Source organism: Rhinopithecus roxellana, chromosome 15 (assembly GCF_007565055.1).
Source record: "Rhinopithecus roxellana isolate Shanxi Qingling chromosome 15, ASM756505v1, whole genome shotgun sequence".
NCBI lineage: Eukaryota > Metazoa > Chordata > Mammalia > Primates > Cercopithecidae > Rhinopithecus > Rhinopithecus roxellana.
Window position 1 is genome coordinate 57,976,680 of NC_044563.1, and position 22,619 is coordinate 57,999,298.

Here is a 22,619-nt window from a genome sequence, read left to right on the forward strand (position 1 = left end):
AACATAACACATGAGACTGGGTAATTTATAAAAAGGTTTAAGTGGCTAATGGTTCTGCATGGTACCAGCATCTGCTCCTGGTAAGGGCCACAGGAAGCTTACAATCATGGTGGAAGGTGAAGTGGGAGTATCTGCGTCACATGGTGAGAGCAGAAGCAAGAGAAAGGGGAGGTGCCACACTCTTTTAAACAACTAGATCTGGAGAGAACTCAGGGCAAGAACTCACTCATTATCAAGGTGATGGCAATAAACCTTTCATGAGAGATCTGCATCCATGATCCAACACCTCCCACTAGGCCCCACCTCCAGCACTGGGGATTACATTTCAACATGAGATTTGGAGGGGACAAACATCCAAACCATATCATTCTGCCCTTGGCCCCTCAAATTTCTTCTCCTTCTCACATTGCAAAATACCATCACCTCTTCTCAATAGTTCCCCCAAAGTCTTAACTTGTTTCAGCATCAAGTCCAAAGTCCTAAGTCTCATCTAAGACTCATCTCCTTCCACCTATGATGTGGAAGCAGTCTGAGATGTACCTACGAGCCTGTAAAACCAAAACAAATTATTTACTTCCAAGACACAATGGTGGTACATGCATTGGGTAAACATTCCCATTCCAAAATGGAGAAACTGGCCAAAAGAAAGGGGCGACAAGCCCTATCAAAGTCTGAAACCCAGCGGGGTAGTCATTAAATCTTATAGCTCCAAAAATAATCTCTTTTGACTCCATGTCCCACGTCCAGGGCACAATGGTGCAAGGGGTGGGCTCCCAAGGCCTTGGGCAGCTCCACCTATTGCTTGTAGGATATAGCCCTGCCAGCTTATCTCAGAGGTTAGAGTTGAGTGCCTGCAGCTTTTCCATGCTCAGGATGCAAGCTGCTGGTGGCTCTACCATTCTAAGGTCTGAAGTGTGGCAGCTCCTTTCCCACAATTCCACTAGATGATGCTCCAGTGGGGTCTTTGAAGGGGGCTCCAACCCCCCATTTCCCTTCAGCATTGCCCTAGCAAAGTTTCTCTGCAGGAGCTCTGCCCTTGCAGCACCCTGGCTTTCTCATATATGCTCTGAAATCTAGGCAGAAGTTGCCTAGCCTTCTTCATTCTCGCATTCTATGTGCATGCAGGCTTACCAACCACATGGAAGTGGTCAAGGCTTACAGTGCTTATGCCCTCTAGAGCAGCAGCCCAAGCTGTGCCTGGGGCATTTTGAGCCCTGGCTGGAGCATGAGTAGCCAGGATACAAGGTGCAGTGTCCTGAGGCTGAGCAGGGCAGCAGTGCCCTGGGCCTGGGCCCTGAAACCATTCTTTACTCCTAGGTCTCTAGACCTGTGATGAGAGGGACCTTCCCAAAGACATCTGAAACAACTTTGAAACCTTTTCCCCAATGTTTTAGGGGACGATTGGTTCCCTTCTAGTTATGCAAATCTCTCTAGTAAGTGGTGACTCCAAAGCCCTCCTGGATTCCTCTTCTACCAGAGGGCCAGGTTGCAAGTTTTCCAAACTTTTACAGTCTGCTCCAATTTTAAAACAAGTTCCAACTTTGTTTTTTCTTCAGACAGGGTTTCACTCTGTTGTCCAGGCTAGAGTGCAGTGGCACGATCACAGCTCACTGCAGCCTCAATCTCCCAGACTTGAGTGATCCTCCTGCCTCAGCCTCTGGACTATCTGGGACTACTGGCATATACCACCATATCCAGCTGCTAACTTTTTTTTATTTTTAGTAGAGATGAAGGCTCACTATGTTGCCCAAGCTGGTCTCGAACTCCTGAACTCAAACAATCCTCCCACTTTGGCCTCCCAGTGCACCTGGCCTATAAAGTCCAACTTTAAGTCATTCCTTTGCTCCTGTGTCTGATACCAGGCTATGAGAAGCAACCAGGCCACCTCTTGAATGCTTTGCTGCTTAGAAATTTCTTCTGCCAGATACTCTTGATCACTCTCAAGTTCAACTTTCTACAGGTTCCTATGGCATGAACAACACAATGCAGGCAAACTCTTTGCTAGGGCATAACATGGTGACTTTTACTCCAGTTCCCAATAAACTCCTCATTTCCACCTGAGACCTCATTAGCCTGGCTTTCATCGTCCATATTTCTATCAGCCTTTTGGTCAAAATTATTTAACCAAGTCTTTAAGAAGGTCCAAACTTTTCCTTGTTTTCCTGTCTTCTTCTGAAAAGTCCTCCAAACTCTTCCAACCTCCGCCCGTTATCCAGTTCCAAAACTGCTTCCACATTTTCAGTTATCTTTATAGCAACGTCCAACTCTTCAGTATCAATTTTCTGTGTTGTCCATTCTTGCACTGCTACAAAGAAATACCTGAGGCTGGATAATTGATAAAGAAAACAGGTTTATTTTGGCTTGGGGTTCTGCAGGCTGTACAAGAAGCATGCTACCAGTATCTGCTTCTGATGAGGGCTTCAGAAGCTTACAATCATGGTAGAAGGTAAAGCTGGAGCAGCCACATCACATGGCAAGAGTGGGAGCCAATGGCAGGGATGTGCACCACTCTCTTTTAACAACCCGATCTCGACTGAACTCAGAACCAGAATTCACTCATTACCAAGGGGATAGCACTAAGCCATTCATAAGGGATCTGCCCCCATGATCCAATACTTTCCACTGGGCCCTACCTCCAGCATTGGTGACTACATTTCAACATAAGATTTGGAGGGGACCAACATTCTAACCCTGTCAAGAGACCAGACTGTGGGTCCTCCAGGGATGAGAATGCATGCTGCTAGGTGGCTTAATATTTTTTTTCCAGTCATCTGCCTCATTAACAATGGTTTTTGTCTTGAAAGTCTGTCTCTGATTTTATAAACTGACATTTCTTGCTCTGTTTTGACTTGTGTCATGTCAGCACTCAAAAAGTTTCAGATTTTGGAGTACTGCAGATTTTCAGATTAGGAATGTTTAACCTGTGGCTGAAGTTTTCAGAACTAAGGAAACATCAAACTACAGATTTATGAAGCCCAGTGAACCACAAGATTTAAAGAGAAGTAATATATTATGGTAAAACTGTAGAACATTAAAGACAACTATCTTAAAAGTGGACCTAACCCCCAAAATACTAAATGACATATGAGTAAATTTGCTCATTTCAGCACTATTTGAAACAGAAAAGGATGAAAAAAACCCAATGGCTATCAATAGGGGACTGGTTGAATACACTGGGTTATGTCCACACAACAACTGCAGGGAAAATAATGGAAAAGATTTCTGTGTACTAATAAGAAGTGATCAGAATATCTTAAATTTAAAAACCAATAGGCAAGCCAGGTGCAGTGGCTCATGCCTGCAATCCTGGCACTTTGGGAGGCCGAGGTGGGTGGACTGCTTAAGCCTAGGGGTTTGAGACCAGCCTGGGCAACATGGCGAAACACTGTCTCTATGAAAAATACAAAACTTAGGGGGCACGGTGGAGCACAGCTAAAGTCCCAACTATTAGGGAAGCTGAGGTGGAAGAATAGCTTGAGCCCAGGGAGTCAAGGCTGCAGTGAGCCATGATCATGCCACTGCATACCAGCCTGGGTGACAGATTGAGACCTTGACTCAATAAATAAATAAATAAAGCAATATGTGGAATCATATGTATGTTATTTTATTTATTTATCATTATTTTTAAATTTTAAATAGAGACAGGGTCTCACCACATTGCCCAGGCTGGTCTCAAACTCCTGAGCTCAAGTGATCTGCCTGCTTTGGCCTACCAAAGTGTTGGAATTACAGGTGTGAGCCACCACGCCTGGCCAATGTTATCTTTCATATAAGGGGGAAGTATAAATATATGTTTACATATTTTGAAGTGCATTGATAAAAGCAAAAACTAATGAAAAGAGTTACTTGTAGGATACAAGGAAAAAAAGCTATAATTTTCTGAATATATATTGTTTTATACCTCAACATTGTAGTCATGTACATAATTTTTGTTTTATAAGCATGTTAAACACTTTGTACAAACCAATTACCACAATTAACATAAAAGAGAACAAATTAACTTAATGGTGTATTAAGAATTATTCCAAATGGCTTTAAAAACAATTATTTGACTGCACATCTCTGGCGGGATAAATATACTTTAAGGAAAAAAAAGAACTGAAAATAAATTTTATTTATTTATTTATTTATTTTGAAAATAAATTTTAAACAGTATTCAGAAATCATACTGTTGGTTATTTTTAATGGTAGCACAGTTTGTTATTTTGAACATCATATGCATACATATTTGGATAAAGCAAATAGGTAGTTAGGTTAATGTCATCAGGAACCAAGACTTTCATTGTAAGGGAAGAGATAATTAGATAAAAATCAGAAAAGTAAAAAACCCTGTAATCTTAGTTTTGAAATGAAAATGTCAGGGTGAACTCTTGATTCTTTTTGTCCTTCCTTTTGAAATATCAGTATGGGCCGGGCACGGTGGCTCACCCCTGTAATCCCAGCACTTTGGGAGGTTGAGGCAGGTAGATCACGAGGTCAGGAGTTCAAGACCAGTCTGACCAAGATGGTGAAACCCCATCTTTACTAAAAATACACAAATTAGCCAGGTGTGGTGGCAGGTGCCCGTAATCCCAGCTACTCGGAAGGCTGAAGCAGATAACTGCTTCAACCCGGGAGGCGAAGGTTGCAGTGAGCCGAGATAGTGCCACTTTCACTCCAGCCTGGGCGACAGAGCAAGACTCCATCTCAAAAAAGAAAAAAAAAAAGAAAGAAAGAAGTATCAGTATGAACTCACAATTCTAGCTATGACTACTACAAAGGCCTATAAGCAATAACCAGAATAGTAGCAATGAGTTAGTCTAGTGCCCAGATTGAGAGGTCTAAATACCATCTCCAGCTTCTGGAGGCAGCCTGTATTCCTTGGCTTACAAGTTCTTCCTCCATTTTAAAGCCAGCAAGCAACACAGCATCTTCAAATCTCTCAGGCTCTGACTTGCTCTTCTGTTTTCTTCTCTTTAAAAGACACCAACGATCACACTGGGCCCACTCAGATAATCCATGATAATCTCTTTATTTTAAGGTCAGCTGATTAGCAACCTTAATTCCTCTCTGCCATGTAAAATAACATATTCACAGGTTCCAGGGATTCAGACTTTAGCAACCTTGGGATGTTGTTATTCCACCTGCCACAGGTTGCTAAAGTCATTGTATTACTTCAGAAGAACAGCAGAGATATTGATTAAACTTGGACTTTTATATTACCTATACATGTTAAAATGTGTAGGGCAAAATCCTTAGGAATCCATTAAAAAACTACAGGAACAAATTCAGCAGGGTTTCAGAAAATAAGACCAATATATAAAAATCAATTGTATTTCTGTAATTTGCAATTAACACTCCAAAAATAAAATAAATAGGACAATTCCATTTACAATACCACTGATAAGAATAAAATATGCAGGAATAAATATAGCCAAATAAATGCAAGACTTAAACACTGAAAACTATGTAGTACTGTTGAAGAAATTAAAGAAGACATAAGTAAAAAGAAAGACATCCAGTGTTGATGGATTGGAAGACTGAGTATTATTAAGTTGGCAATACTTCTCAAATTGCTCTACAGATTCAAAGCAACGCCTATCAAAATTACACCTGGCTTCTCTGCAGAAGTTGACAAACTCATCCTAAAATTCATATGGAAATTCAAGGGACCCAAAATAAGTTTTTTAAAAAAGAACAAAGTTGGAAACAATACACTTCCTGATTTCAAAACTTACTACAAAAAGCTACAGTAATCAAAAGACAGTGTAGCACCAATATATAGATTGCTATATAAATCAATGATACAGAATTGATGGCTCAAAAACAAACATATACATTTATGGTCAATTGACTTTTGACAAGGGTGCCAAGATAATTTAATAGCAAAAGAAACCTTTTCAGTTAAATCGTGCTGGGATAACTGGATATCTACATGCAAAAGAATGAAATTGGATTCACTCCTCATATCATACATAAAAATTAAGTCAAAATGGATCACAGACTGGCACGTATGAGCCAAAACTGGTAAACTCTTAGAAGAAAACTCTAAGTCCCTTTTTACAGGCACCTAGTACCTGGAATTCTTGAGCCTTTAATCCATATTCAATTAGCTTGAACTTTCATTCTCTTTCTAAATTTCATTCTCTGATATGGATTAGCTTGAACTTTCATTCTCTTTCTAAAAGTAGTTTTCAGTTTTCTCTTCTAAATATTTATCAACTTGCTTTCTATCTTCCTAAATTTTGTAAGCATCTTATATCCCTACTCTTCTTTGTCCTTTAGCTTTATTCCTTTTTCCAAATTACTATAACTTAATGAAATTTGAGGAGACAATGGAGATAAACACAGGAATTAATTTCTACACTAAGCTTCTGGAGTAGCTATTATTATCCCCATTTTCCAAACGAGAAAACTAAGGCCAATGGAGTTTAAATAACTTGTCTAAGACCATGGGAAGTAGCTGAGCTAGAATCTGACTCTCAGGGCCATTTCCCTATCAGTTTTCAATACTATCCTCGAAATAATATTAAGTTCCCCATTCTTGAAATCATCAAAGCTGGCAATGAACACCCTGAAATCCCTAGGAAGAGGACTGGTTCCTGCTGTAGGGATAGTAACGATTGGTAGAAGAACCTTGTAGCAAGGTTGAGCACCATGTAGACTAAGAACAAAGTCAAGGTTTAGAACTGTTATGATCATGATTGGAGGGAGCTGAAGAGTGAAGTGAGAAGGAAGAATCAAGGAAAACTCTCAAGTTTTCCCAATGCCATTCACAGAGAGAGAATACAGAAGGCCTTCCTAAAGAGTTTTAATTTATTAAATACTGATTTGCCATGTGGTTAAAAATCCTAGCTCTCATTACTATTACTTTTCTGTGTTGAACATCATGGAATCCAAAAATGGAAACAGAAGCATTTCACAAAATCTCTTGCATTAAGCAGAACAGGACACTTACAGCCCAATATATGATGTGCTTTCAAGCAAATAAATGAAACCTTACCTCACTTAAAACCATCTTCAGATAAGATATTTAAGCCATAGGAACTTCCAACCTGCTGAGTCAGACCACATAAAAATGTACTTTGCTTAAAGTGCATGGATAAACACAGACTGCTATAGCACAGGGAGAACAGGTGTAATCTTATACCTTTGATAATAAAGAATTGTACTTTGCCTAAATTAGAAAATAAATTTTCTAAATTTTGTTTCCACCTTTCGCCCAACAGGAAAAACAACGTAATTATTAACTTCTTTTTCTACAACTTGAAAAGTTAAAAAAAAAAAAAGGATATAATGACAACTTTTCTAAAACGATCTGGGCTCAAACAAACAAAAAAGGCCACTGAAACACCATTAATGAAAGCAAGAGAACAGACAGAATATAGGCTTTTTGATGTTTTGCAAAGGCTAATGCAGTTGCTTACCCTCAAAATCAACATGTGTGGCATTACTCAATAATCAGCATTTATGTAAGCTACTATTCTACCACAAGAAGAAGAAAGCAAACAGGTTTGAAGTTTGAAAACCAATCAGGTTCATATAGAAGCCTCTAATGAAGTATATTTCAGACCAACAGCCATACGATCCCCTCCCCAGACTCATCTGAATGTCATGATGATCTAGAATAAAAGACATACTTCAGGCCGGGCGCGGTGGCTCACAACTCTAATCCCAGCACTTTGGGAGGTCAAGGTGGGTGGATCACGAGGTTAGGAGTTCGAGACCAGCCTGACCAACATGGTGAAACCCCGTCTCTACTAAAAATACAAAAATTAGCTGGTTGTGGTGACATGCACCTGTAATCCCAGCTACTCGGGAGCCTGAGGCAGGAGAATCGCTTGAACCCGGGAGGCGGAGGTTGCAGTGAGCCAAGATTGCGCCACTGTACTCCAGCCTGGGTGACAGAGTGAGACTCCATCTCAAAAAAAAAAAAAAAAATACTTCATAGGCAAACAGTAAATATCATTAGGGCAATCATTTCAGAGCTTCTTTCCAGTCACAATTTGCTTATATAAGCAGCTAATTTAATCTCAATTCAATTGAAGAGACATTTGAGTTTGTCCTGCATGGCAGGCCCTGATATACTTCCTAGGCACTAGGGAAATAAGCAGACTAGAAGTTCCCATTGATTAAAATTTACTTCTTTCCTTCAAAGAGCTCATGCAGGGGGGAAGTAGGGAAACAGTCACTGCACACTACGGCTATGAAATAATCCATGAGAGCTCATAAATGGGACATCCAGTCTTTCTTGTGGAACATGTTAACATAATCAGAAGGGAAAAGGATTCACAAGGATGGTATCTGGCGTGAAGATTTTGTTAACTCAAACGCTATAAAAATTTAAAGTACCACCCTTACTAAACATTAATCTGGTTAGGGAAGAGGCAAAAATACAAATCCTCTAATTAGCTACAAAAGATTAGAATTCCCAATAATCAGTGAAAAAATGTTAGTATAGAGATTTTCCAACTTAAAAATGAGTTGATTGGGAGCACCAAGACACGTTTCTCCCAAGAGTATTATAAAATATTGGTAAATTCTGTGGGTAGCTCCACTCCGAAGCCTACTTATCCACAATATGCTAAAATGCCATTTTTTATGAAACCCAGCTAATAATGAAGTTCAGTTGATTAACACAGAAAAACTCAATTAAAAGTGGTTTTTATATATAATGAACAATGGTTCTTATGCTTAAGGAAAAGCTGTTTAATTAAAGGAATGAAAAGGATTAAATGAAACAAGCTAGACATGTATATGAACTAGGCACTTTATAAGCATTATACAAATTTAATCCTCACAACAACCACCTAAGATATATTTCTTAAAAGAATAAAGACAGAGAGATACAAATATGGAATCACAGAAGAATATAAATAGGGCACAAGTTCATTTTTGCAAGCTTTCAATAATCATATTTTTAAAATTTTACTCTAAGTCTATGGCTCCTCCCTCCCATTTACTTCCCTATTAAATTCAGGATGGGCCAGGCGCAGTGGCTCAAGCCTGTAATCCCAGCACTTCGGGAGGCCGAGAAGGGCGGATCACGAGGTCAGGAAATCGAGACCATCCTGGCTAACACGGTGAAACCCCGTCTCTACTAAAAAAACAAATACAAAAAACTAGCTGGGCAAGGTGGCGGGCCCTTGTAGTCCCAGCTACTCGGGAGGCTGAGGCAGGAGAATGGTGTAAACCCGGGAGGCGGAGCTTGCAGTGAGCTGAGATCCGGCCACTGCACTTCAGCCTGGGCGACGACAGAGCAAGACTTCATCTCAAAAAAAAAAAAAAAAAAAAATTCAGGATGGACAATTCTAAACTATTTCTATTGGGAAAATGTCATGTTTCCATTGCATCTGAGTGTCATTCATTCACTCAACAAATGTTTATTGAGCTCCTAGATGCTAACTGCATTAGGACAAGTAAATAACATACAAAAGGAGTTTACAATTAAGAAAACTAAACAAGCAGATCACAATCTTGTTGCTAGAATAGACGAAATACAGTATGTACAAGGCACCATCAATTTGTAAGATGAAAAGCTAAGAAAAAGAATTTGTAAGATGAAAAACTAAGAAAAAGAATTATCAAGTATGACACAATACTTTATCACTTAGAATTCATTTTACATTTTTTATATAAAAAAGAATTCATTTTGTGTTTCTACAGAAGAAACAGCTCTTTTATACTTATATAGATTCCTTATATATTACTTATGGAGACATATATGTAACACACATAAATGAAAGCAGAATAAAAAACTTAAGGTACTCCTGACCATTTCTTCATAGTTCCACTCTCTTTTGAATCACTCGGACTAACACAGTTTTCTGTGCCTCACAAGAATATTGGTGATGGAATGTTTCATATAACTAAACACCAGTTCATATGCCAGCTTTCAATTATTTAGAGCTATCTGACTTTTTTTATTGTTTTGAGACAGGGTCTCCCTCTGTCATCCAGGCTGGAGTACAGTGTCACGATAATGGCTCACTGCAACCTCAACCTCCTAGGCTCAACTGATCCTCCCACCTCAGCCTCTCAAGTAGTTGTGACAATAGGTACACGCTACCATGCTTGGCTAATCTTTTAACTTTTTGTAGAGATGTGGTCTCACTATGTTGCCCAGGCTGGTCTCAAATTCCTGGGCTCAAGCAATCCTCCCACCTTGAACTCCAAAAGTGCTGGGATTACAAGTGTGAGCCACTACACCAGCCCTTACCTTTTTTTTTTTTTTTAGAGACAAGGTCTAGCTATGTTGCCCAGGCTGGTCTTGAACTCCTGAGCTCAAGCAATCCTCCCACCTCAGCCTCCCAAAGTGTTGGGATTACAGGCATGAACCATGGTGCCTGGCCTCAGCCTTACTTTTGACTCTCACTTTAGGAATATTGCTTAACCCACCCGATTGAACACCCATGCCTCCTCACAAGCATTCAGTTCTTAGTGGTTAAAAGAGCACTCCAGTTATATCTCTAAGAAGTTCTCAACACCTGTATGTTTTGTAAATTTTGATCCTGGTTTTGGTGTTCACTTATGTTCAGCCAATGAGAACCAAGTTAGAATTGTTATCTGACCAACAGCATTGTTAAGACACTATCTCCCAACGCTTTAGAAGGCTAAGGTGGGCAGATTCCTTGAGGTCAGGAGTTTGAGACCAGCCTGACCAACATGGTAAAACCCTGTCTCCACTAAAAATACAAAAATTAGCTGGGCGTGGTGGTGCACACCTGTAATCCCAGCTACTCGGGAGGCTGAGGCAGAAGGGTTGCTTGAACCTGTGAGGTGGAGGCTGCAGTGAACCGAGATCGTGCCACTGCACTCCAGCCTGGGTGACAGAGTGAGAACTCTATCTCAAAAAAAAAAAAAGACTTTATCATTTTAAATGTAAAAAAGAAATGTATCTTAGAATTCAGGAAATACAGTAAGCTTCCATTAGACAGTTTTCCAATTTAAATAATATTTCTACACATATATCATCTCATTTTCTCCTCAAAAACTCTATGAGGCTAGCATTATTATCTACATTTAAAAAAAAATAAAGTCAAGTTTGCACCAGTTAAGCGGTAAGTAGTAAAGCCAGGAAAACAAGCCTAGTTTGTTGATTTTAAAACCTACCTTCTTTCTACTATAAGACAGTAGAAGTACAGAACTAACAGTATTGATACTGGGTTGGCAAACTACAGTCTATGGGAAATCCAGCCCACCACCTATTTTTGCATGGCCCAGGATCAGAGAGTGATCTTTACATTTCTAAAAGGTGGAGGGTAGGGTGAGGAGAGAGACTAATAATATGTGAAAATTAAGTGAAATTCAAATTTCAGTGTCCATAAACTGTTGTTAGAACACAGACACATTCAGTTATATATTGTCTGTGGCTGCTTTCACTCTACAACAGCAGAGCTGAGTAGCTGCAACAGAGACTAACATGGCCCTCAAAGTCTAAAATACTATCTGGCTTTTAACAGAAAATGTTTGCTGATTCCTGGTACAATGACAGGTGCCACCAAAGGACACAAAATAGAAAAATCAGTGCAAGCTGGACTGACCAGAAAAAGCTTCAGGACTTTATTTTAAATGAATGTGTGCTACGTGTCCATTAAATTAAATTTTACAAAAACATTTAACTGTGTTACAATAGAAAGCACAAAGAAACAAAGGTCCTTGTACTACAGGAGCTCCAAAGTTTACTGAGGAAACACACAAAAATCTGCATAAAATTATCTTCGATAAGTCTGACACAGTAAACAGTGAAAAAGCACAATACCAATGCACAAAAACTGATGAGTGGAGATGCCAAAATTGTTATACGTGCTCAGAGAAGAGAGAGCAAATGAATGAGCTAAAGTAGTCTGAAAGTGCTTCATGAGTTTTAAAGGATGGGTAGGACTTGCAAAAGTGAAGAAAATGGAAGGCACTGCCAGAAAAATAAACTTGGCAATTGTTAAGTGCAAGAAATACTTAGGAAATTAACACTGCTTAGGACATGACTTTGGAGCGCTATTAACACTAGCCTTTAATGGTAGACTGCTTGCTCTAGTCCCTAAACTTGGTGAAGGTGCTTGGAAAATAGTCTTCACTCTTAGAGAATAAGTGATAATTGGGCAAGGGCAGAAAAACTGAATACTATAAAATAAGACTAGTGTGAAAATAATTGCTAATTGACATTTGCTCTCTTATGATAATGAACTTGCTTTCAGGTTTGAGGAATCAAAGAGGAAGACATAAATTGTCAAATTTTGATAAAATAAAAGTAACAAGCCTGAATCTGTACGTAACATGAGACCTATTACAAGCCTATTACAAGACATATTAGAAGAGTTTCAACCACATAATTATTTTAAATCTCAAAGTAACATATTGTAAACACAATACATTTTACCTAAAAGCTGGTATTGAAATAGAGATTCTATTATTCTATGAAGTATAACCGATTTTAGGAAAAAGGCAGTATAGCCCTAGTTATACCACCTTAAGGCAACTGGTGGGGAAATAATGTTTTTCTTACAGAATGGGGTTAAATGGGCCAGGATTTGGGTTTCTCGTTCAGTTAGCACTAAAGTAGACAGCATTCTAGGCACCAACAAAATTCAGACACAATTCCTACCCATATGAACCTCAACAGTTTTGAGGAATAGACAGTTGACCAATAATTACAATTCAGAGAACTAAGCAGAATAGAGAATGTTCTTCTTGTCTACAATGTGATATGCCTACTAGGAGATAATGACCAAAACCAACAAAATTATATATCAAATCCCAAGGAAAGTCAGGAGAAAGGAGAGAAAGGAGAGAAAGGGGAGAAAGGGAAGGAGGAAAAACCTTCCTTGCCTAGAGAACAAGGAACAAGAAATGTAAGTTGTATGTTTTTACATGACTGTCTCAAATCTAAATAGAAATAATACATCAACATCTAGGCTGCTTAAGTCTGTTAAGAGAGTTATTGATGAGTCATGAATGGGCACAGTAGCACTCTTAATCACTGTTGTCACAAATTCTGTCAAAGTCTAGGAGTCTAGTAGTGGAGGCTAAATACTGAAGTTTAATTGCAGTCAGCTATTTAAATCAAGGCACCACTGTTTTTAAAATGTCCTTATTAGCAGTACTTTGAAGAGAATGGAAAGAAAGCAACCACATGGCTGGCTGAGGGTTGTGGTAGGTCTGAAGTGATCCTTACTCCAAGGCATGCCATTAAGCAGCAGACTTCAGGATTCTAAAAACTACATCATGAATCATGCTGTTAGAGAGCATCTACTCAAATCTTACTTTATGAAAGGAAACAACGAGGTGTTCATTACGTACCAAGCAGGGTTTTGAACAGTACCACTGAAGTATTCTCATTTTAAGGTTACTCAGAAATACTAAATAACTTGACCAGAGCCATTTTTGGTAGCACTGGAGCTTGGATTTGACTTTTTATTTTATAATTATTATTTTTAGAGATAGGCTCTCATTCTGTCTCCCAGGCTGGAGTGCAGTGGCACGATCACAGCACACTGCAACCTCAAACTCCCAGGCTCAAGTGATTCTCCCATCTCAGTCTCTCAAGTAGCTGGGACTAACAGGTGTGCACCACCATGCCTGATTGTTTTGTTTTGTTTTGTTTTAGTGGAGGCAAGTTTTTGCTATGTTGCCCAGGCTGGGGAACTTGGATTTAAACAAGCATGTCAGGTGCCGAAGTGTTCTTTCTTTCCATGATAATGAGGCCCAGGAAGAGAAAAATAACTGACCAGAGTCATACAAGTTGCTAGTGGCAGAGAGAGGATGTCTACTTAAACCTGGAAAAAGTCCATGGCCGGAAACACACACAGAAGCATATAGGAAAAGGACTGATAAGTAAACAACTTCAGTCTTCTGGTGTGGTTTGACATGATTGGAATTTTCAATATAATCTCTTATTCAGTCTTCAAAATATATTGGTAGAATGTACCTGAAACTGGTAATCAATGTTGTATTTGAAGAATATCTAAGTGTGTGGCCACCCTCTTAATGGAACTATTAATTAAACGTTTCTTCTCTTAAAAAAAATAAAATAAAAACAAAACAAAACAAAAAATTATTTCATAGTTTGAAGGAAAAAGTCTTTTCCAAACAACTAGAGATGTTTTCTCAAATCTGACATCAAGTAGCATAACAAGGAAGGTTCATCAGGTTTAAAATAAAACAAAAGAGCAAACTACCCAATTTTGAAGATACAAGAAGAAATGGATCTGCTGGCAATAAGCAACAGTGGAAAAATGGACTTTTACTCAGAAGTTCTGAAATGAATGTCAAGGGGCTCAAATCTGGCAATAAGGGGCAGGGGAGTTGGGGGTGGGATTATTACTTCCTATACTTACACTGCAATGAAAACAGTAGGGAAGTTGAAATCAGAAGATTAGGCTTCTCTACTTGTTAACCTCAGGATTTGGGGCAGATGCTGTTTATTCTCCATTCCAGACATTACCTGCCCACTTCCCACTCTTTCTTCCCTAACAAAATTGTGATGCTTTTGTTTAAGCAGCTAGTGGAGATCTCTTGTTGTCTCTCCTACAGTCCAAGGGAATGAATCAAAATTGGTCTAAACCAGTCATAGTTAATCCCATTCCCTACTGCCAGTGATTGCTTTTAGGATGGTTACGCAAATAGTTCTGGACAAAAAGACTTAAGGAAAAAATCTGCTGGGGAGCTTGCATTTCTGGAAAAAAATTAAAAGACAAGCTTAGCTAGGAAAGGACTTTGGCCCCTGTTTCTTTTTATTTGTAAAGATAAGATAGAAGCAGAGTGGCAGCAGCCATCCTGCAACCATAAGATGACAAGCAAGAGAAGGAAAAGCCACCATTCTAAGGATGGCAAAAGAAAGGATGCAAAAAGCCTGGGTCCTGAATGAAATTGTTTAGCAATTGAATGAACCCTGGAACATCCTATCAATAATAAATATCCTTGTAGTTTAAACTACAGTAAACTGATAACAGCAAATTAGATTATTTCACATCAATATAATGTTGCTGATTTGGGGGCTTTTTGCAGATTTAATTGTATTTAAACAGTAAATCTATTGAGTTTTACAATTATTTAAGAGTACTATGGAATTTAAGTAACATTAGATTGAATATAACTTAGGTCAATACTTGGAATCTGAAATATATTTCCTTCAAAAGGGATTCACAAAAATTGAAAGATACCATATTTCTTCAAGGAACATTCGACATCATAAAAATGTTTATTCTAAATTAATGTTTGTATTTAGTAATCCCAATAAAAATACTGTCAGAATTATTTTCTGGCACTAGTCTATGGGATTAGAAAGTTTATTTGTGAGGAAAGAAACAAGAGGAACGAGGAAAATCCTAAAAATGAATGAGGGGGAAACAACCTCTACCATCCATCAAAACATATTAATAAAGCCTCTAATTAAAAGTACAGTAGGGGCACAAGAAAGAAACTTCACAGACCCAGATCTATATAGAAATTTGGCATATGACAAAGGTGTCATTTTAATTACTGAGGAAGAATTTTTTTTTTTTTTTTTTTTTGAGACCAAGTCTCACTCTGCGTCCCAGGCTGTAGTGCAGTGGCATGATCTTGGCTTACTGCAACCTTTGCTTCCCGGACTCAAATGATCCTCCCGAGTAGCTGGGACTACAGGCACACACCACCACACCCAGCTAAATTTTTGTGATTTTTGTAGAGAAGGGGTTTCACCATGTTGTCCAGGCTGGTCTCCAACTCCCAAGCTCAAGCGGTCCACACACCTCAGCCTCCCAAAGGGCTGGGATTACAGGCATGGACTACTGAGCCTGGCCAGGATTATTTCTTTATTGTAGTGAAATTTACATAACGGGTAAAGGACTAAAAAATTTAATAAATGATGTTAAAACAACTAGATAGCCTTTGCATAAAAATAAAATTTCTTCTGTTCTTCACTTTGCATATCAAGATAAACTTCAAATGGATTTAAAAAAAAATGGCCAGGCGCGGTGGCTTACGCCTATAATCCCAGCATTTTGGGAGGCTGAGGTGGGTGGATTACCTGAGGCCAGAAGTTCAAGACCAGCCTGGCCAAAATAATGAAAGCCCATCTCAACTAAAAATACAAAAATTAGCTGGGTGTGGTGGTGCATGCCTGTAATCCCAGCTACTCAGGAGGCTGAAGCAGGAGAATTGCCTGAACCCAGGAAGTGGAGGTTGCAGCGGGCCGAAATCACGCCACTGCACTCCAGTCTGGGTGACAGAACAAGACTCTATCTCAAAAAAAAAAAAAAAAAAAAAAGGACACCTTACAGGCACCAGGAAAAAATATAAATGATTCCTTTATAACCTGAAAAAAGGAAAAGCCTCTCTGTGACTCAAGAGCCAGAAGCAATACATGCTGGGGGGAAGGGAGGATGCTAATGAGTAAGGAGTTTATGGGAGGATGAAAATGTTCTGCAATTAGTGGTGACAATTGTACAACCCAGTGAACATACTAAAAATCACTGAATTGTACTTTTAAAAGAATGAATTCTATAGCATATAAATTGTAACTTAATTTTTTAAAAATCTAATGAAAAAACTAAAAAACCCAGAAATACTGGGATTTGATTATTTTAGTAACTCAATCTGTGACCTTGAGCAAATCACTTCACTTTGGCCTTTACTTCCCCATCTGTGTGAATAGCTCATTAAAGCCTTCCTAAGAGGCCCGATAACCATAATAAATTTAAGAAGATGGATGAAAGACTATCTAATCAGATATGAATAAACATACAGCTCATGGGGACAAAAAAACTGATAACATAAGAAATTGAAAGGAGAGCTTCCACATAAACTATGAACCTTCTTCACAGTTCTCAATCTATAATTATCTACTAGCTATCATTCCTTAAGAGCTTATGTGTCAGGAACTATAAGTGCTTTTTATGTATTATCTTATTCTCACAGCACTCTAAGGTAAGCAGAAGTATTCTCATTTTAGAGATAAGAAAACAGACGATGAGAAGTTAAATGACTTGACCAATGTAAACACCTAAGTTGGGCTTCAAACTTAGATCTATGTCACTTCAAATACCAAACCCTTCAATGCACGCCATAAAAAGAATAATAGACCAAAAATATGAAGTCCTGGGTTTGAATGTTGTTCCTGCCACGTAATGATTCTGTGATCTTAGGCAAGTCAGTGAACATTTCAGTTTTCTCATTTATTAAAATATTAACTCCTGCCCTAGTTTACCTCATAGAATATAAAAAGGGATGACTATATATATGTCAGTTGAATCACTACAGAAGTGGGTATGCTAGCATACATCCTCAGTCCTACCTACTCAAGAGGATGAGGTGGGAAGACTGCGTGAGCCCCTGAGTTTGAGGCTGTAATGCACCAAGATCACACCTATGAAAAGCCACTGTACTTCAGCTTGGGCAACACAGCAAGACCCTATCTCTTACAAAAGAAAAAGAAAAAGGAATGTAAGAGATATAGAAAAGCTGTTTTTTTTTTTTTTTTTTTTGAGATGGAGTTTGGCTCTTGTTGCCCAGGCTGGAGTGCAATGGCGCGATCTCAGCTCACCGCAACCTCCGCCTCCTTGGTTCAAGCGATTTTCCTGCCTCAGCCTCCCAAGTAGCTGGGATTACAGGCATGTGCCACCACACCAGCTAATTTTGTATTTTTAGTAGAGACAGCATTTCTCTATGTTGGTCAGGCTGGTCTTGAACTCCCGACCGCAGATGATCCACCTACCTTGGCCTCCCAAAGTGCTGGGATTACAGGCATGAGCCACCACACCTGGCTGAAAAGTACAACTACTGATAAACCAAAAACATGCTGAATAATGAATGGATTTAATATTTTATAGTTCCTCTAATAGTAATAGTATATACGAAAGCAGTGACTTTCAAAAGATATTTCTCTCAAGCACACCAGGGGTGCAAAGCAAATAGGGATCTCAAATCTACTTTAGTCAGAGTAGCTCTAAAAGCTTGAATAAAGAAGTTCAAAACCACTACGTTTTTGGCAACATCCATTGGCATCTATTAAAAGGAACAGTGACACCAGGATTTCAGGCCTTACCCAGGAGAAAATATTGGTGTACTGAAAAGCGAATGGATTCTAGAGACTAAACTTAGATTGAATCCTGATTCTGCTACATACTAGTTGGGTGACTTTTAATCTCTGAGTCTGAATGTCTTTACCCATAATGCAGGAAAATCTTCACCCTGCAGGTCTGTGCACACATTAAATGACATAAAGTTACCATTACAATGTCTGGCACACAGTACTTACTTTAAAAATTGCTATTATTAAATTATCCAACGATACTTTGGATTACTAAATCTAATCTGAAAAACTGAATTATGAAAACTCACATGGCCAGGCGCAGTGGCTCAAGCCTGTAATCCCAGCACTTTGGGAGGCCAAGACGGGCAGATCACGAGGTCAGGAGATCGAGACCATCCTGGCTAACACAGTGAAACCCCGTCTCTACTAAAAAATACAAAAAACTAGCCGGGCGAGGTGGCGGGCGCCTGTAGTCCCATCTACTCGGGAGGCTGAGGCAGGAGAGTGGCGTAAACCCGGGAGGCGGAGGTTGCAGTGAGCCGAGATCTGGCCACTGCACTCCAGCCTGGGCGACAGAGCGAGACTCCGTCTCAAAAAAAAAAAAACAAACAAACAAACTCACCAACTCAGAATATGCACCCTGAATATGCAAACATGCCTAAATAATGTTTAGTGAAATTGAAGGCAAGAGATCATGAAAAATAGTTGAAAGAGTAAGCCACACAAGAGACTATCAAGGGAACAGGACTAACTTGTGAGTAACAGATAGATAGAGTGGAAGAATAGAAGCTAAGAAAAAAGGAAGTAAGTATAAGGAGACATAAAGAATGCTTTGAAATTGGTGTGAGACTTCATAAACTACAACTGACTGAAGAAAAAGACTGAATCCTATATTATATGCAAAGGAATAAGATACACAACTCAAATTAAGTATTCCCAGATGACAATTATGACTTCAAAATACACAATGGGTCTCACAGTCAAGAGACCCAAGTCCTAGTCCTTAACAGCCCCACCGCTAAGCTTCTAGGGTGCTTTAGGAATATTTGAGTCTCAGTTCCCTCATTTATTAATACATTCCCTTACAGAATACAGGACTCTCTGAATATTCGGTTCCTCAACTACATGATGAAGTGGTGAAATGAGACCATGCCTATGCTCTCTTTCAGCTTTATGATGCTAAGGAGAAAGAGAACCTGTATTATTACTACCATGAGACTTAGATGAAGCCTGCTTATGTACCAATAAAGTAGAAAAGAAAAATAAGGGAAAATAAGCCATTTGAGGACCACACAAATATTCACCAATATAGGCTCTTCTCTTCACAATACTATCATACAGAAAGACCTTTCTAAAGAACTTTCTTTTGCAGGATAAGCAGTTACCCTAAACCAAGAAGACCAAAGCACCTATTTAAAAAGGATAAGTTGTCCAGGCATGGTAGCTCAATCCTATAATCCCAGTACTTTGGGAAGCCAAGTGGGGCAAATCACTTGAGGCCAGGAGTTCAAGACCAGCCTGGCCAACATGGTGAAATCCCATCTCTACTAAAAATACAAAAATTAGCCAGGCATGGTGGTGCACACCGGTAATCCCAGCTACTTGGGAGGCTGAGGCACATGAATCACTTGAACCCGGGAGGGGGAAGTTGCAGTGAGCCAAGATCGTGCCACTGCACTCCGGCCTGGGCAACACAGCGAGACTCTGTCCCTAAAAAAAATAAAATGAAAAGTAATACAAAATAAAAACGATGAATTACTAACAATTATACAATCTTCTAATCAGCAGATTTTCCTTTTATTTTCTCTCAGTATTTTCACCCAGTTCTTCAATCTTCAGAGAACTTGTTTTGACAAAATCAGAAGCTGAGCCCTAATTAAATTTATCTAAAGAATGTATAATTATTAAAAATCTGATTTTCTTATGTATTTGTATAGAAGAGTGCTGGTATACTGAAAAATCAAATTGTAGTTTAAGAAAGGCAGCAATGAAGATATATAACAACAACTGATGTTACATTAATATTAAACTCCAGGTTAATTTTCCCAAATAATGTTATGGGTCAGTTTCCAAATTCTCTTTATTCATGTTATAGTCCAACTTTTCGATCTTCCAAAGTCAAAATAATCTTCATTTTACTTTCTATGTAGCCTTCTACCTCCTCTATTGTGCGTCCATCTCTCTTATCTCCCCCTGCTAAGGTTTTCTCCTTTTTCTACTGTATATCATAGCAGGTCTCCACTTCAACTCTTAGTTTCCTTCCCTGGTTTTGCCAACTGTTCTTCCCATTCCTTTACCCCACTGTTTTATAGGATTCTCCTTTCTTTTCATCCCTAGGACTTACTGTCACAGGACTGCATCTCCTATTCTCGCTTGTTTTGATAAGTTTTTACACACATTACTTCTTCAGAACCTAAGGTTTCTCTTCTGTAGTCCTTTTTCAAAGAATATCTATCAATTCATCTCTAGAATCCCAAATACACTCGAGTCTTCATACCTAAGTATCCTTCCTACTCCTTTTCTCTTTACAGTCACTAATTCCCAGAATCCTGTCTGAAACTACAAATATCCCCTCAAAACCAAATGCCTATTCAATTGTCTCCGCTTTCCAACAATTATCCCATGTTCACCTCATTCTTTGTCCTCGGCCCAAGTATCCCCTAACCTGGCACAAGCCATTTAATGATCTAAAATTCCAAAGCCTATCTCTTCAACATGGCTCTTCTCTCTTTCCAGCAAACTATTTCCCTAACTCCCAATGCTTCACTAATTCAAAGTCTTAGGCCAGTACATCGCTTCCCTCAGATCTATTAGCCCAGCAAAAACTGATTGCCCAAATCTTCCTCTAAGCTTCCCAGACCTTACAACTGCAGCACTTCCATTCACCAAACCGTATTTATAGTCATTTCTCAATCTTTAGAGCCTATGGTCACTTTGTAAATTCTTGAGTCCTCTCCTTCTTCTCTCTCCCTTATCCTGTCCAGCTTCTCAGCACATTCCTATTACCCTTAACAATCTTCATGGCTATGTTCTCCACCTTACCTTAGGCCTACTCCCCAAACTTTCTCATTCTCCCTTAAGAGGCCTAATCTCACCTCTCATTCCCTGAATCTGTCTTTAGACCTCTGGGAATTATCTAGAATCGCCTGCTTCCTAGTGCTCCTCTTTCGTTCTCCAACCCTGTCCAACTCCCTCCGCTTTTCTAGTATCTAGTTCTCACAGTATAGATATTAGAACTTTTACAATATCCACTCCTTTCAAACCTTTCCTTAGTTGTTGCCTCAATTCCCCTCAACTTTTCTCTCAGTCATTCCCCATTTCCCTCCACCTTCCCTGGCCGATTTTCCTCCACCTTTGTCACCGTTCTACTCCCTTTTCTAAACCTCCTTCATTCTGGAGGTGATTCTCAGTTATGTTAGTCTCTCAGCTTCCCCAACCTTTGCCTCATTCCCCTCTCCCTCCAACAACATTATTTTTCCTCCAATTTCTATTGACTTGGCGCCTCCCCTAGTTCCCCAATCTGCCTTCTACTCCATCTAAATATCTCCAGGCCGCCGCCAACATTTTCTCCTATCGGTAGACTCCTTCCCCATGCCTCTCTGAACGCCCAGAGCCACCATTCTCCAATGGCCGGGGCCTGGCCCCCAGGTAGAAGGGGTATGGGTCACGTACCCCATTCGCATCTTGGCTCCACTCTGACTGCCCCCACTGCCGGGTAGAGGTGGGCGAGAGGGAAGGCGGCCGAGGTGCATGCTCTTTTCGAGGGCCGACATCAAGGAAAGGCTGCACGCACGTAGTCAAACAGTAGGCGAACCTTCGTCCCACGTTGAGTGTGGCCCAACCTGTCACGACTCGCTCCCCTAACGACGCCCTGTCGCCTTTGGACAGCACCCAGCTACCGGTAGCACAGCCTACCGCCCACCGGCTCTGCAAACTCCACCCACTCGCTTCAGCGCTTCCACCGGAAGTGCGCAACAGCCCTCGCACAAAGAAAGCTGGGTAACAGAGTCTGCGAACTCCGCAGTCTCCCAACTGGAAACCCGACAACTTTCACCGGAAAGAGGAGCGGTCTTCAGGGCAATGCACCCTGGGCAATGGAGTCCTCAACGGGCGTATCCCCATGCGCTTGCGCAGCTGTAGGCGCCCCCAGCCAACCCCGCAGAGGTATTGTAGCAAAGCATCCTGGGTATTGTAGTCTATTGGAGGGAAGGCGTCTTGGCGCCTTCTCTTCGCACTGTTTTCCGGAGACTGTTAGAGGAAGAGTGGCTTTTTCCTGCCTCCCAGGCTGCCCAGCGGCGCCGGTTGCCGGGGAACGCAGGCGCCGTGGGGAGGGATGGCGGGAGGCTACTGCTTAGGTGCTGGAGACAGAGTTGCGCTGATGAAGAAGAGCTCGGTCTCATCATGAGGCAACGAAAAGGCCAAGGGCCTGGGGGCAGCCGTGGGCGCAAAAAAAGAGGTAACCCGAGCAATCAAAGATTGAGGAAAGCGTTAACAGGGGAGCAGGGTGTAAGGAATTTTAGGGAGACCCACACCCCCGCTGGATAAACAAGAAAAGGGACGTAAGAAGGGAAATAGCCAGGGGACCAGAAGGTTAAAAGGAAGGGCAGTTGGCCCTCCAGAGAGTAGAAAG

General features: G+C 40.1%; 2 protein-coding genes across 5 annotated transcripts in view; one reads left to right on the forward strand and one right to left on the reverse strand.

The window, feature by feature from the left end:
- PPME1 (protein phosphatase methylesterase 1) overlaps positions 1-22,121 on the reverse strand; it is an 83,851-nt gene extending 61,730 nt beyond the window's left edge. Inside the window, exon 1 of one of the 2 annotated variants that reach the window (XM_010366828.2) lies at positions 21,662-21,929. In XM_010366828.2, coding sequence (XP_010365130.1) covers positions 21,662-21,762 — 101 coding nt within the window. In that variant the 5' untranslated portion in view covers positions 21,763-21,929. Of the gene's footprint in view, positions 1-21,661 lie in introns of both variants that reach the window. The other variant, XM_010366826.2, reaches the window with a different exon arrangement.
- C2CD3 (C2 domain containing 3 centriole elongation regulator) overlaps positions 21,981-22,619 on the forward strand; it is a 158,202-nt gene continuing 157,563 nt past the window's right edge. For 2 of the 3 annotated variants that reach the window (XM_030917912.1, XM_030917913.1), the window contains exon 1: positions 21,981-22,153. In XM_030917912.1, coding sequence (XP_030773772.1) covers positions 22,084-22,153 — 70 coding nt within the window. In that variant the 5' untranslated portion in view covers positions 21,981-22,083. The other variant, XM_010366825.2, reaches the window with a different exon arrangement.